Source organism: Mobula hypostoma, chromosome 7 (assembly GCF_963921235.1).
Source record: "Mobula hypostoma chromosome 7, sMobHyp1.1, whole genome shotgun sequence".
NCBI lineage: Eukaryota > Metazoa > Chordata > Chondrichthyes > Myliobatiformes > Myliobatidae > Mobula > Mobula hypostoma.
In genome coordinates, this window is record NC_086103.1 from 185,803,466 (window position 1) to 185,815,765 (window position 12,300).

The window sequence follows — 12,300 nt, forward strand, 5'->3', positions numbered from 1 at the left end:
TTTTCTTATATGAAGATATTACTATAATTTTCCCTCTTAAGACAGCCTTCAGAGTATCCCATAGAATAGGAGGTGAAACCTCTCCATTATCATTGAATTCTAAGTAAAGACCAATTTCTTTTTTAATTTGTTCCTAAAAATAGGGATCACTGAGTAGACTTGAATTTAGGTTCCAAATAGTATTCTTTGGTTGTAGGTCAAAATCAACAGATAAATATATAGGTGCATGGTCACTTACATCTATCGTCCCAATTCCACAGGTGATTATTTTGTCTTTATCTTTTCTAAATGTTATGAAATAGTCTATTCTTGTATATATGGAATGGGGGGGGGGCAGAATAATGAGTGTAATCCTTTCTGTCGGGGAAAAGGTCCCTCCATATATCAATTAGACCAACCTCCTCAAAAGGAGTGTTAACTTTCTAATGCAAGGACTTTGTTTCATAAGTTTTTCTATTGGAAGGGTCTAACTTTGGTTGTAATTGTAAATTTAAGTCTCCCTGACATATCAAGAGACCTTCTGTTTCCGTTACCATAATATTAGTAATTTTCTGGAAGAAACTAATATCACTTCCTGGGGGTGCGTATATTCAATAAAGTAACTGGATTTCCGTCTATATTCCCCCGTACCAGAATATATCTGCCCTCCTTATCTCCCATTTCGAATACTTTTTCAAAATTTAGCTTGCTTGAGATGAGAAGAGCAACTCCTCTTCTATGTCCTGATTTATATGAGGAGAAAAACAAATTAGTGAAGCCCATTCCCTTTCATTTTCCATGCTCATTATCACTTAAGTGAGTTTCCTGTAAATATACTACATGGGCTTGTTCTTTTTTCATTTTTGATAGAATTTTATTGCGTTTGATTGGATTCAACAGCCCATTGACATTAAAAGAAATGAATTTTACCTTGTCCTTAGCCATGTGTATTTATCTGTTAGTATATCATTGAAATTTGCAGAATACAACTTAATCGATCTACTCTCTGAACAAATAATAGCCAAGAAACACGAATAATAAAAAAAAGGTAACGAAGTTGTGATTCCAAGGCTGGGGTCTCTAGATGACGCTGGGTTGAGCTAGAAGAAACATCTAACCGTGGGGGACAGCCCCTCCTACCTGTGAGTTGAGAGCCCCCACTGCAGTACCTATAAAAGTAAGTAAAAAAAAAATGGTGTCCATTATACAGAAATGATTTCCCTGTGTATTCCTCCCATATATATATTCTCATTTAGGTGGGGAAAAAGGAGTGAATGAATGAATTAAAAAAAATTGAGTAATATAAAATCCACGTTATAATACTTATTTCTCGAGATTGGTATATCACCGTCTGTTTTTGCTTCTGTTTAGTTTATCAGCACTTTTAAAGTCAGCCAAACCTTATGGCTCTTCTGGAGGAGGTGAGGGCTGTCTTTGGAGAACTCAGTCTCTTCCTAATATCCTCCTCTCGTCCTCCTCTCATCCCCTGCTTGCTCGGTTCTCTTACTATTTCCCCAGCAGATCAGGAAAACTGCTCAGCCAGGCTTTCCCTTGGTCTGACCACACTAACGGGCAAATCCTCTGCTGTTCATGTCTGTAGTCGCCTCTTCCACCGTCTGATATAGCTGTACCCCTTCTTCGTAAAATACCCTCAGTTTAGCAGGGTACGGGGTTTGGATTTTAATCTTTTCTTGCTTTAATATTCGTTTTGCTTCAGAATATTCCTTCCGTTTCTGTCAGACCGCCGGGGGGTAATCATGATTGAAGTATATTAACTTCCCGTTCCAAACCACCCTCTTCTTACCCCAGGCCCTTCATAGAATCTCCACCTTGCTCTTAAATCGAAGGAATCTCAGTACTATTGAGCGCGGCTTACTTTCTCTGTCTCTGGGAGGCCTCGGGACCAGCGCACAATGTGCCCTCTCAATTTCAATCTCCAGAGTCGGGGGAATCTCCAGCCCTTCCCACAGCAGCTTGTCTACAAACTCCGTCATCCACAATTCCTCCGCTCCTTCGGGAACATTATAAATCTTGATATTTTTCCGTCGATATCTTCCGTCCTGGTCAAGCAATTTACTTCCCTGTTGATTTAATATTTTTATTGTCTTACTTAGTATCCTTTCCACGTTTTGCACGTGATCTTCCACCTTCTCAATTCGTGTCTCTGCCATCACTATTTTCTGATTGACGTTGGCGAGCTCTGACTTTATATCATTGAGTTGCTGCTTTATATCTTTTTGGACTTCCCTTATCTCTTCCAAAATCCTGATCATATTTGCCTCTTCGCCTGAACGAGGCCCCGTGTCAGCCCCGCCACCACGCGCACGTGTAGGAGAGCCGTGCGTTGTACCTCTCTTCCATAGGCTCTGCAGTGATGCTTTTTTTATCTCCATTCTTTCTCCCCATTCTTGCCCCCCTTATCAATTCAGATATTTTCAAAAGCTCTTATATTTGACGGATTAACAGTGCAAAATATGTGCTTTTCCAGGGGAGCTATTGATTTAAGCTGCCATTCTGAACGATGACGTCACCGAAACCTCTAAAATTTTGTTTTAATAGCTATGTATTAATCAAATGTGTAAGAGATATGAAACACAATGTGTACATTCAACAACTAATCCTGTCTAACTTTTAAGGAAATACAAAACTTGAAAGATGTACTAAATTATAATAAGGGCGGTATGGTAGCACAGCAGGCAGTGTGGTAAATGTATATGGTCTTCACCGGGTCTAATATCGAAAAACAATATACTATACTAACAATTTTGAAAACTAAGTGAACAGGCCAAGTAAACTATGACAATTAAAGTTGATAAGTTTAATTGAAACAAAAGTGCATCTTGGTTTGTTGGATTTAAAAATAATCCAATAGGATTAAAAAAAATTAAGATATATGTGATCTTTTATAAATCACACTGTGTGAGTATGGCACCAGGACGCTGGTTTCTAAGCTCCCTTCATACTTACTGTAGTGGTAGTGTTACGAACCCACAGGTTTCATTTACTGTGGACTGTCACTTCAAGAGTGCCTGAATTAAGGCGGGACTATGATGTTGTTCACTGACTGTTTAACTTTAAAACAAGGACACAGACAGTAACGGTCAGAAGTCAGAAGAGAGGGACAGAGAGAGAGGAGCAAACCTGGAAAAGGGTAGCAGCTCCACGTGTCGAGGCTGGGAATTTGGAACTCTGCTATACCCATAAGGGTGGGTTCATTATTGATCCAGTGTACATCGAATGTATGGCTGTCACTTTGTATAATCCATAGAAGTGGATTAAGGAATGTCCTGTGGGACCACTCGAAGTTAACCCTTGCCTGGGTATGTTATGTGGTAACCCCTTGAAGACGACACCCCTGTGACAGATAACTTTGGTGGTAATTCATATGTGGATTTGGAACGGCTCGACGGAGGATCTTCGACAATTGTTGTTTATTAATTACCAGCGTGGAACCTGTGGAATTCAACGTAATTGCCTTCTCTCTACATTTACCCTGGATTACAAATATCTCTCTCCTATCATTCATTCTGTGGATGAACTGAACTTTCCTACTTTACCATCTCAAGACTCTAAGCTTTATTCCCCCAAGCTCAACATAGTTTGGGAGCTATATTTACACACCTATATACACATAACACTGTTAACATGTGTTTATCCTGGTTAAGTTACGATAGTATAAGCTGATACTAATAAAGATAGTGGTTTTAACATTAAAACCCGACTCAGCGTGAAATCTCTTGGTGCTGGTTTATTTCCAAAACGTTACAGTACGTAACAGTAATTAATGGGTTAACCCTCTGTTACTCAGTCAGCCATTGCCACATGGGAGGAGTCCACATATTGTGCAAGAAGTTATCAATAAAGTTCAGTTGAATATCCTGCAGGCTGCCATGCTGGTGTGCTCTGCACTCTCCCTCAATATCCAACACAACATGGTGTCAGAAGTGGTTAGTCGTCAATGAACTTGTAGTACAGACCAAGTGAGATACCCAACAAGAATGAATTTACAGTAAGACTGTACTTGTTTGCATATATTTATGGAAAAATATCCAGAGATTATCAACCTAAACTGCCTATACTAGTCTGCTAACTGAGCTGAGAACTGGCCAGGGTTGCTAGGCAACGCCTTCAAGCTATATTCAAAAGTGGATACACAGTAATATCTGTGAGCTACTAACCTGGGGAAGTGCACAGAGACACAGACACAGCAGAGAAGACAGTCAAACTCTCGGAGAGAAAAGAAGGCTTTTTGTAGTCCAAGTAAGTAAAATAATAAACAAACAACCAGGAAAATGGAACCAATACCAGCAGAACCTATATCTACTTACTTAATAAAGCCCCCAGGACATTATATTTCTCTAGACCAGGGGACTTTGAGAAATGGCACAGATGCTTTGAGAGATTTAGAGTTGCAAGCAATCTCACTCAGGCTTCAGAAGAGCATCAGGTAAGCACACTGATATACTGCATGGGGGACATCATGGGTGGATTAGGACTGACAGATGCTCAGAAAAAGGAATACAAAACTGTTCAAGACAAATTCAAAGAATATTTCACAGGAAAGCAAAAGGTGATACATGAGAGGGCAAAGTTCTACTCCAGAAAACAGGAGCCAGGTGAAAGTGTAAATGACTTCATCACAGCATTGTATGCCCTATCAGACAACTGTGCATATGGAAATCTGAGAGATTAGCTAATTAGAAACAGGATTGTTGTTGGGCTACCAGAAACCTGTCAGAGAGATTTCAGTTGCAGGCAAATCTCACACGAGAGAAAGCTATTACTATGGTTAGGCAGAGTGAGAATGTTCGACAACGGGCAAAACTGAGGCACAAAAATGATGCTGAAGCAAAGCTAAAAGCTGTACAAAAAGAAGATCAGAAAGACTGTAGAAAGAGGTGACAGTGGAGCTCAGCTCAAAACAGACAAGCAAAACAAAGAGCAGCTGAAATGTCCAACTGCAGGAGATGCAGCAAGTCTCCATTCCATGACTAAGACCTCCTTCCAGCAAAAGAAGTGAAACACTACCAGTGCAATAGAGGTAGCCATTATAAAAGCCAGTATCACTCAAAAACAGTTTTCCAGGAGGTTAAATAAGACCATGCTTCAGACAAAGAGAGAGCTGTCCTTGGATCTCTAGGTTCAAATAGACAAGGCTGGTGCACTACGGTTCAGTAGCAAACTCTGGCAGTGACATTCAAAATGGGCACTGGGGCAGATGTCACAGCCATCCTCGAATGTCTGTTCACAAAACTGGTGAAGAAAACAGGCATTACACTAAACCCAACAAAGTGCTGATGGGGCCAGAGAAAGATATGCTGAGTGTGAAAGGAATACTTTATACTTTATTGTCGCCAAACAATTGATACTAGAACGTACGATCATCACAGCGATATTTGATTCTGCGCTTCCCACTCCCTGGATTACAAATCAATCGTGAATATTAAAAATACTAAAAATTTAAATTATGAATCATAAATAGAAAATATAAAAATGGAAAGTAAGGTAGTGCAAAAAAAACTGAGAGGCAGGCCCAGATATTTGGAGGGTACGGCCCAGATCCGGGTCAGGATTCGTTCAGCAGTCTTATCACAGTTGGAAAGAGGCTGTTCTCAAATCTGGCCGTACGAGTCTTCAAGCTCCTGAACCTTCTCCCGGAGGGAAGAGAGATGAAAAGTGTGTTAGCTGGGTGGGTCATATCCTTGATTATCCTGGCAGCTACTATTATCAGGGAGTGGATCAGAGGACTCGGTCTGGTTTGGAACACTGTCGCTTCCTTCTATTGGTGCACAATTGTGTTTTTCTCTCTCTTTCTCTGCACAATGGTTTCGGTCTTTTTAAAATTTGGGTTCTTTGGGTTTCTTGCTTTGTGGCTGCCCGTAAGCAAACACATCTCAGGGTGTATAATTTATGCATTCTTTGATAATAAATTGTACTTTGACTTTGACTGGTGAGTGGGCATTGTTCCTATTCCCAAGCTGGATGTAATTTTCCTTACTCCACTGAATACTGCTACATCAGACTTTAATTTCTCCCTATCAAATTTTAAGTTGAACTCAATCATATTGTGATCACTGGTTCCTAAAGGTCCTTTTACTTTAAGCTGCCTAAACTCCTCCGGTTCATTACATAACACCCAATCCAATATAGTTGATCCCCTAGTAAGCTCAATGACAAACTGCTTTAACAAGCATTCAACAACCAGTCTATCACAGGTAAAGCCCTCCCAACCATTGTACATGTCTACTTTGAAACGCTGACGTAGGAAAGCAGCATCTATTATTAGAGATCCCCACCCAGGCCGTGCTCTTTTCCCACTGCTGCCATCAGGTAGAAGGTACAAGAGCCTCAGGACTCGCACCACTAACTTCAAGGACAGTTACCACCCCTCAACTATCAGACTCTTGAACAAAAGGGGATAACTATACTCAAAGCAACACTCACAACACGCTGGAGGATCTCAGCAGGTTGGGCAGCATCCGTGGAAAAGATCGGTCGACGTTTCGGGCCGGAACCCTTCATCAGGACTGTAGGGGGAAGGGGCAGAGGCCCTATAAAGAAGGTGGGGGGAGGGTGGGAAGGAGAAGGCTGGTAGGTTCCAGGTGAAAAACCAGTAAGGGGAAAGATAAAGGGGTGGGGGAGGGGAGGCAGGGAGGTGATAGGCAGGAAAGGTGAAGAAGGAATGGGGGAAAACACAATGGGTAGTAGAAGGAGGCGGAACCATGAGGGAGGTGATAGGCAGCTGGAGGAGGGGGCAGAGTGAAACTGGGATAGGGGAAGGGAGGGGGAGGGAATTACCGGAAGTTAGAGAATTTTATGTTCATACCAAGGGGCTGGAGACCACCCATTCGGTATATGAGGTGTTGCTCCTCCAACCTGAGTTTAGCCTCATCATGGCGGTAGAGGAGGCCATGTACAGGTGTCCCCCGCTTTTCGAATGTTCGCTTTATGAAACCTCCCACTGTTATGAAAGACCTACACTAGTACCCTGTTTTCGCTTTCAGAAGGTGTTTTCACTGTTACGAAAAAAAAAGCAGCACGCGATAAAAGGCAGCGCGCGCCCCAAGCAGCCGCTCTCCCCGGATTTGGAACGGCATTGCTTTAACACGTGCCTGTGAGCAGCTGTTTGCAAGATGGGTTCTGAGGTATCGGAAAAGCCTGAAAGAGCCCGTATGGGTGTTACACTTAACGTAAAATTAGACATAATTAAGCGTTTCGATCGTGGTGAACGAAGCAAGGACAAAGTGAGTTTGGCTTGTGGAAGTTGATGAAGATGATGTTGAAGAGGTTTTGGCATCCCATGACCAAGAACTGACGGATGAAGAGCTGATGCAATTGGAAGAAAAAAGGATAATAATCGAAACCGAATGAGTAATGATAAAGTACGACTTTAATTTTGAAAGGGTACGTCGGTTTAGGGGATATTTGTAGGATGGTTTGAGTCCTTACAAAGAACTGTATGATAGAAAAATGCGCGAGGCTCAGCAGTCAAGCAAGCCTTCCACATCAGCCACAGCAGACGACGAACCTCGATCTTCGACATCGAGGCGGGCAGAGATAGAAGAAGATGAGCTGCCTGTTCTAATGGAAACAGACGACGAGATGACACCCCAGTGTCCCACCACCCCAACACCCAGGCCGCGGATAGATACCGATTCGCAGAGAATGCAACGGTAGCCGGGAGGCACACAGCACATCTTTAAGAAAAAAGCCGAAATAAACATGCTAATTAATTAGGTGCCGCCGACACATAATTGTCGGCCCAGATCAGAGACGATGCAATCGGAAATCGGCTCTGATCTGGGCCGACAATTACGTGCCGGGCGGCACTTAATTAATTAGCATGTTTATTTCGGCTTTTTTCTTAAAGATGTGCTGTGTGCCTCCCGGCTACCGCTGCATTCCTGCACGCTTCGCGGCAATGTATCGCTCGGCGGCCTGGAGGGTGGGGGCCACTGCACCACCCCAACCTGCGACAACTCAGCCTAACACACCATCATCAGTGTGCTCGGCGCTGTAGTCCCAATTCCAGTAAGTGATACTACACTGTACATACATTATTTCTACTTTATATTGGCAGTGTATTTTTACGTGTTATTTGGTATGATTTGGCAGCTTCATAGCTTAAAAGTTACTGGAGAGCGCTTGTGCCGTGTTCTTGCCAACAGCGCTTGCGTGAGATTTTCTGCCGATGGCGCTTGCGTGAGATTTTCACTACGGAGAACAGTTTAGTAATGATTGTGGAAAAGTATTTCTACTTTATATAGGCTGTGTATTTATCATATCATTCCTGCTTTTACTATATGTTACTGTTATTTTAGGTTTTATGTGTTATTGGTAGGTTAGTTTTGGATCTGCGAACGCTCACAAAATTTTCCCATATAAATAAATGGTAATTGCTTCTTCACTTTACGACATTTCGGCTTACGAACCGTTTCATAGGAATGCTTTACCTTTGGATGGCGGGGGAAACCTGTATGGATATATCTGAATGGGAGTGGGAAGCAGAGTTGAAGTGAGTGGCTACTGGGAGATCCTGTCTGTTGCGGCGGACGGACCGGAGGTGCTTTGACCCCAGCATCTGCAGATTATTTTGTGTTGACGATAACTATACTCACTTCCTTATCGATTGAGATGTGTCCCAGAACCAATGATCTTACTTTAAGGCAACACATAAAGTGCTGGGGGAACTCAGCAGGCCAGGCAGCATCCATGGAAAAGAGTGAACCCTTGACGTTTCAGGCTGAGACCCTTCATCAGGACTGGAAAGGAAGGGGAGAAGTCAGAATGAGAAGGCGGTGCGAGGCGAGGAAGAAATACAAGATAGGTGAAACTGGGAGGGGTGGAGCGCAGTAAAGAGTTGGAAAATTGATTAGTGAAAGAGATAAAGGGTTGAAGAAGGGGGATTCTTATAGGAGAGGACAGAATACCATGAAATACAGGAAAGGGGGAAGAGCATCAGAGGGAGGTGATGGGCAGGTATGGCGATAAGGTGAGAGAGGGAAACAGGAGTGGAGTGGGGTCAATGACCAGAAATTTGAGAAGTCGATGTTCACGTCATCAGGTTGGAGGCTACCCAGACAGATTATAAGGCGTTGCTCCTCCAGCCTAAGTGTGGCCTCATTGTGGCAGTAGAGGTCATGGTCTGACATGTCGAAATGGGAAAAAGTCTGTTTTCCTGGGGCATGTCAGGAGCCTTTATGAAGTGTTGAAGCAGATGGAGTATAGGATAGAGCAGTGTATAGTCATGCACTTTCATAGAAGGAATAAAGACATGGGCTGTTTTCCAAACAGAGAGAAAATTCAAAAATCCGAGGTGCAAAGGGACTTGTGCAGGATTCCCTGAAGGTTAACTTGCGGATTGAGCTGGTGGTAAGAAAGGCAAATGCAATGTTAGCATTCATTTTGAGGGGACTAGAATACAAATGCAAGAATTTAATGCTGAGGCTTTATAAGACCTTGGTCAGATCGCTCTTGGGAGTATTGTGAGCAGCTCTGGGGCCATTGTGGCATTGGAGAAGGTCCAGAGGAGGTGCACGAGAGTAATTCCAGGGATGAAAAAGTTAACGTATGAGGAGTGTTTGATCGCTCTGGGCCTGCACTTACTGAAGTTTAGAAGAGAGGGTTGGCGGGGGGCGGGGGGCGGGGGGAGCGGGGAATATAAACGGAAATCTATCTCACTGGAACCTATTGAATATTGAAAGGACGAGATAGAGAGGTCGTGGAGAGGATGTTTCCAATAGTGGGAGAGTCTAGGACCAGAGGGCACAGCCTCAGAATAGAGGCACATCCATTTAGAACAAAGATAAAGAAGAATTTCTTTAGCCCGAGGGTGATGAATCTAAATAATTTATTGCCGTGAACGACTGTGGAGGCTACGTCACTGAGTATTTAAAGAGGAGGTTGATTAGTTCATGATTAATCAGAACATCGATGGTTGCAAGGGGAAAAGGCAGAAGAATGGGGTTGAAAGAGATAATAAATCAGACATGATGAAATGGTGTAACGGACTCGAATGACCTCATTCAGCTCTTACGTCTTATAGTCGACAGGATTACTGCTTTGTTGATGAATGCAAGGAACGATCTCTTGTATGGTTCGGTGGAAAAAGTCTTATCATGTGATACAGCCAATCTTATATTTACTTACCAGGTTTCTGAGGCAATACCAAGTCCTTGGCCTGGGCGGCCATGGAGCACGCATTGCCCTATGGAAGTTGTAGTCCCTCTTTTTTAATTTTTCTTTGCAGTCCAGATGACGGATCTCAACCCTAAATGTCAACAGTTTACTCTTTTCCATAGATGCTACCCAGCCTGCCGAGTTCCTCCGGCATTGTGTGTGTGTTGTTTATTGGTTTTGGTGCATTTGCTCAACCTGAGACTACAATTCCCAGTAGGCACCGTGACGAGCCTGTCTCTCCCGTCCCTCCACGTCGTTTCCCGGGTAACCAGCGCATCTTCGTCGCGCGGTGCTTGCTGGGATCTGTAGTCCAACCTCCCCCACGGCCCCTGCCGTTTCCGGCTAACAAACTACAAAGGCGGCGCCGCCCGCCTTGCGCAGACGCAGTTTGGAATATTATGGGGGAAGAAAACAGACGGCGTTGGCGGCAGCTCGCACACGATGAAGAGGCGGCTTTGCTGTCAGTGAGGTACCGGCTGGCGGCCAGGCTGTGAGCGCGGGCGGAGAATGGGGGACGGCGGGCAGGACATGAACGGAAACCCGCTGGGATGCGAGCCCCACGATGGAGACCAGGAGCTGGAGCGGGCGCTGTACCAGTGGCTACTCTGGGACCAGGTCCGTAGCTCTGCCCCGCACACATGTTTACCACAGAGCTCGGTCCCTCCCTTCTCTCCCCGCCTTTCGGCCCCGTCTCTGTTTACCTTCGTTATCAGCGCGGGTAGTCGCCATTCTGTTGGCACTGAAAAAGCGTTGCTATTGGTAACGGCGGGTGGCGGACTCCTTTAGGGTGGGAGCAGGAGGTGAAGATTGCCAGATGATAGGGTTGGAGTGGCTGGACACTGACAACCGTGATGGTCCTGTTGGCGTTTGAAGGGTTGAATGACCTGTGGGGTGGAGGGGCTTGGGCTAATGAGCCGTTTGTGATGCACCGGATGAGGTTAGAAGGGCAGTTGATGAAGGTCTGTCTGAGCCTGAAGGGACTGATGGTGATGATTCTGATGAGGCTGTAGGGGCTGGTGCAGCGGCCAGCTGTTGAGCGTCCAATTGGGCTTTGAGGGGCTGGGAATATCCAGTTAGTGATGGTCCTGATGGAGATACAGCGCTGATGAAATGAGCATCTCTTCAGACTCGTGAACAGTCAAATGCTCCTGCAGTGAGGACAGAATTGTTTTAAATATGTCACATGAACTTTAGCATTGAAATTGAATTGAGAGATTGTGAGGTCACCTTTGCAGAACAATCTGATTAAGTGAAAATTATCACTTGTTCTATTAAAATGAATTTAGTAACTACACTTGCAGGGACTGGAGCATAGATTCACCAGTGTAGTACCAGAGATGGTAGGTCTGTTGTAGGAGGTGAGATTGACTAAACTGAGCTTCTTGAGTAAGGAGGAGGAATAAGATGTGAAGATGCCCCCCCCCTCCCTTGGTTGAGGTGTGTCAATCAGAGAGGGGGTGAGTCACTCTCCCTGTGGTATGAATGTGTTCTTTTTAATGTAAGGTAACCAAAGTTGTGCACACTACTTGAAATTGAGCAACACCTCCTATTCCTTGGTAGCCTCCAACCTGTTGGCTTGAACATCGATTTGTCTGACTTTGGGTATCGACTTGCCCCTCTCCCGGTCTTTTTTTCATTCCATTCTCACCCCTTCTTCCTCTCCTCACCTGCCCATCACTTCCATCTGGAGACTTCTCCTTCCCTTTCTTTCATGGTCCACTGTCCTTTTGTATCTGATTCTTCCTCCTTCAGCCCTTTACCCCTTATACCTACCCTCTCTCAGCTTCTGACTTCTTCTCTCAGCCCCCCTTCCCCACCTACCCACCTTCACTCTCACCTGTCGCCTGCCAGCTTATACTCCTTCCCTTCCCCTGACACCTTATGCTGGCTTTTGCCCCTTTCCTTGCCAGCCCTAATAAAGAGTCTCAGCCTGAAACATTGTTTAATCCCCTCTATAGATGGTGCCCGGACTGCTGAGCTCCTTCAGCATTTTATGTTGCTTCTCACACACTGCTTCTGCTTACCTCCAATTATCTGTCCATCAATTTCTTCGAAATATGTATTCCTACTAATTTGAATCTGCTATTGATAGTTGGTGAAGTTAGTAATTTATCCTTGGAAACAGGCAATTCGTTATTGATC

The 12,300-nt window shown here is 44.2% G+C and overlaps 1 protein-coding gene and 1 long non-coding RNA gene across 3 annotated transcripts in view; one reads left to right on the plus strand and one right to left on the minus strand.

Moving 5' to 3' along the window:
• Positions 1-860: 860 nt before the first annotated feature.
• On the minus strand, positions 861-10,183 carry LOC134349829 (uncharacterized). The gene is made up of 3 exons (XR_010018781.1): positions 10,129-10,183; positions 8,598-8,741; positions 861-1,148 (listed from the first exon to the last, which is right to left on the minus strand). It is a non-coding gene; the product is annotated as an uncharacterized LOC134349829 (long non-coding RNA).
• A 371-nt stretch (positions 10,184-10,554) lies between these two features.
• The window catches only part of pgm2l1 (phosphoglucomutase 2-like 1), a 161,649-nt gene continuing 159,903 nt past the window's right edge, over positions 10,555-12,300 (plus strand). The window contains exon 1 of one of the 2 annotated variants that reach the window (XM_063054756.1): positions 10,555-10,773. In XM_063054756.1, coding sequence (XP_062910826.1) covers positions 10,666-10,773 — 108 coding nt within the window. In that variant the 5' untranslated portion in view covers positions 10,555-10,665. The remainder of the gene's footprint in view (positions 10,774-12,300) is intronic. The other variant, XM_063054757.1, reaches the window with a different exon arrangement.